At 35.5% G+C, this 1,317-nt stretch overlaps 1 protein-coding gene across 1 annotated transcript; it reads right to left on the reverse strand.

Annotated features, from left to right (window-relative positions):
• Window positions 1-504: 504 nt before the first annotated feature.
• Window positions 505-1,080, reverse strand: LOC138246770 (olfactory receptor 5V1-like). Its single transcript, XM_069201531.1, has one exon. It carries the CDS (start codon window positions 1,078-1,080, stop codon window positions 505-507), a length of 576 nt encoding a protein of 191 aa, XP_069057632.1.
• Window positions 1,081-1,317: the final 237 nt, after the last annotated feature.

Raw genomic sequence — 1,317 nt, forward strand, 5'->3', positions numbered from 1 at the left:
TATCAAAATAATACCACACTTGAGTCAAAATAATAAAATGGTAAAAAAAATGTAGACACAGGTTGCCTTTATGTTAGCTCATATGTTCATAGATAACCTAATATTTAGTTGTGTACCATTGTAAATACCCTAAGATTTTTAACAGTAGAGACCACAGAAGATCCTATTTACCTGCTACATTGTTTAAACTAATATTAATTTGTGTCATTTACATGTTTGGATTATTTCATTTCTTTTTGTTAACAGTTTAAAACTTACGGAAACGTTAAGCTATGTCAAGAATGAAGATCATGAAAATATGTTATTGCTAATTAACAAAACTCACTGTTCAAAATCAAAATAATCTATTGGTGCAAACTAATAATCATGCAAACAAGATTGCACAAAGCATGGGTCTGGCCCAGTATTGTTTTATGGCCACTCTTTGCAAAAAGGTGTTTTTTTGTTACATATAAAACATTGCCCTGACAGACTAATGCAGTGAATGTGTTCATCTTCCAGACTCTATAATGTATTCTTTGTTTTTCTCAGAGCATTTTTAATTTCTGTATTTTTCAGGCTATATATGACGGGGTTACACAGTGGAGTAAGAGCAATATAAGATAAAGAGGAAATTTTGGTCTCTCTCATTGAATATGTTGATGTGGGTCGCAAGTAGGTACCAAAGAGAGAACCGAAAAATATAACAACTACTGTGATGTGGGATGCACATGTTGAGAAGGCCTTGCGCCTCCCACCTTTAGATTTAATTTTGAGTATGGATGAGGCAATGTTGATGTAAGAAACAATGATTAAATTAAAGCAAAATAATGCTACTGTAGCACCTATAATATAGGTAAGTGTCTCTATACTGTTAGTATTGCTGCAGGAAATCTTCATGAGAGCTGTGACGTCACAGAAAAAGTGGTTGATTGTGTGAGATTCACAGAAGGAGAGCTGGGACAGTAATACAGTATGTGGTATTGGTACCATGAAGCTTACCACCCAGGCTCCTACAGCCAACTGGAAGCAAATAGCTTTATTCATGACAACCATATATCGTAAGGGATTACAGATGGCAACATATCGATCAAGAGCCATTACTGAGAGAAGAGTATATTCTACAACCACAAAGAACATGAAAAAGTACACCTGTAGAAGACAGGCAGTAAAAGAAACCTGTGTACCATCCATGAAGAAGTGAGCCAGCATCTGTGGGAAAACGACGGAGGTGTAACAGATATCATTAAAGGATAGATTTGTGAGAAAAAAATACATGGGTGTGTGTAGATGTGAGTTGAGATAAACGGTTGCCATAATCAAAAGGTTTCCCACAAG

The sequence above is a fragment of the Pleurodeles waltl genome, chromosome 7 (genome assembly GCF_031143425.1).
Source record: "Pleurodeles waltl isolate 20211129_DDA chromosome 7, aPleWal1.hap1.20221129, whole genome shotgun sequence".
Classification (NCBI taxonomy): Eukaryota; Metazoa; Chordata; class Amphibia; order Caudata; family Salamandridae; genus Pleurodeles; species Pleurodeles waltl.

Excerpts from the sequence above, each read along its gene's own strand:
- LOC138246770 (XM_069201531.1), bottom strand. The coding sequence starts at position 1,080 with ATGGCTCTTGATCGATATGTTGCCATCTGTAATCCCTTACGATATATG.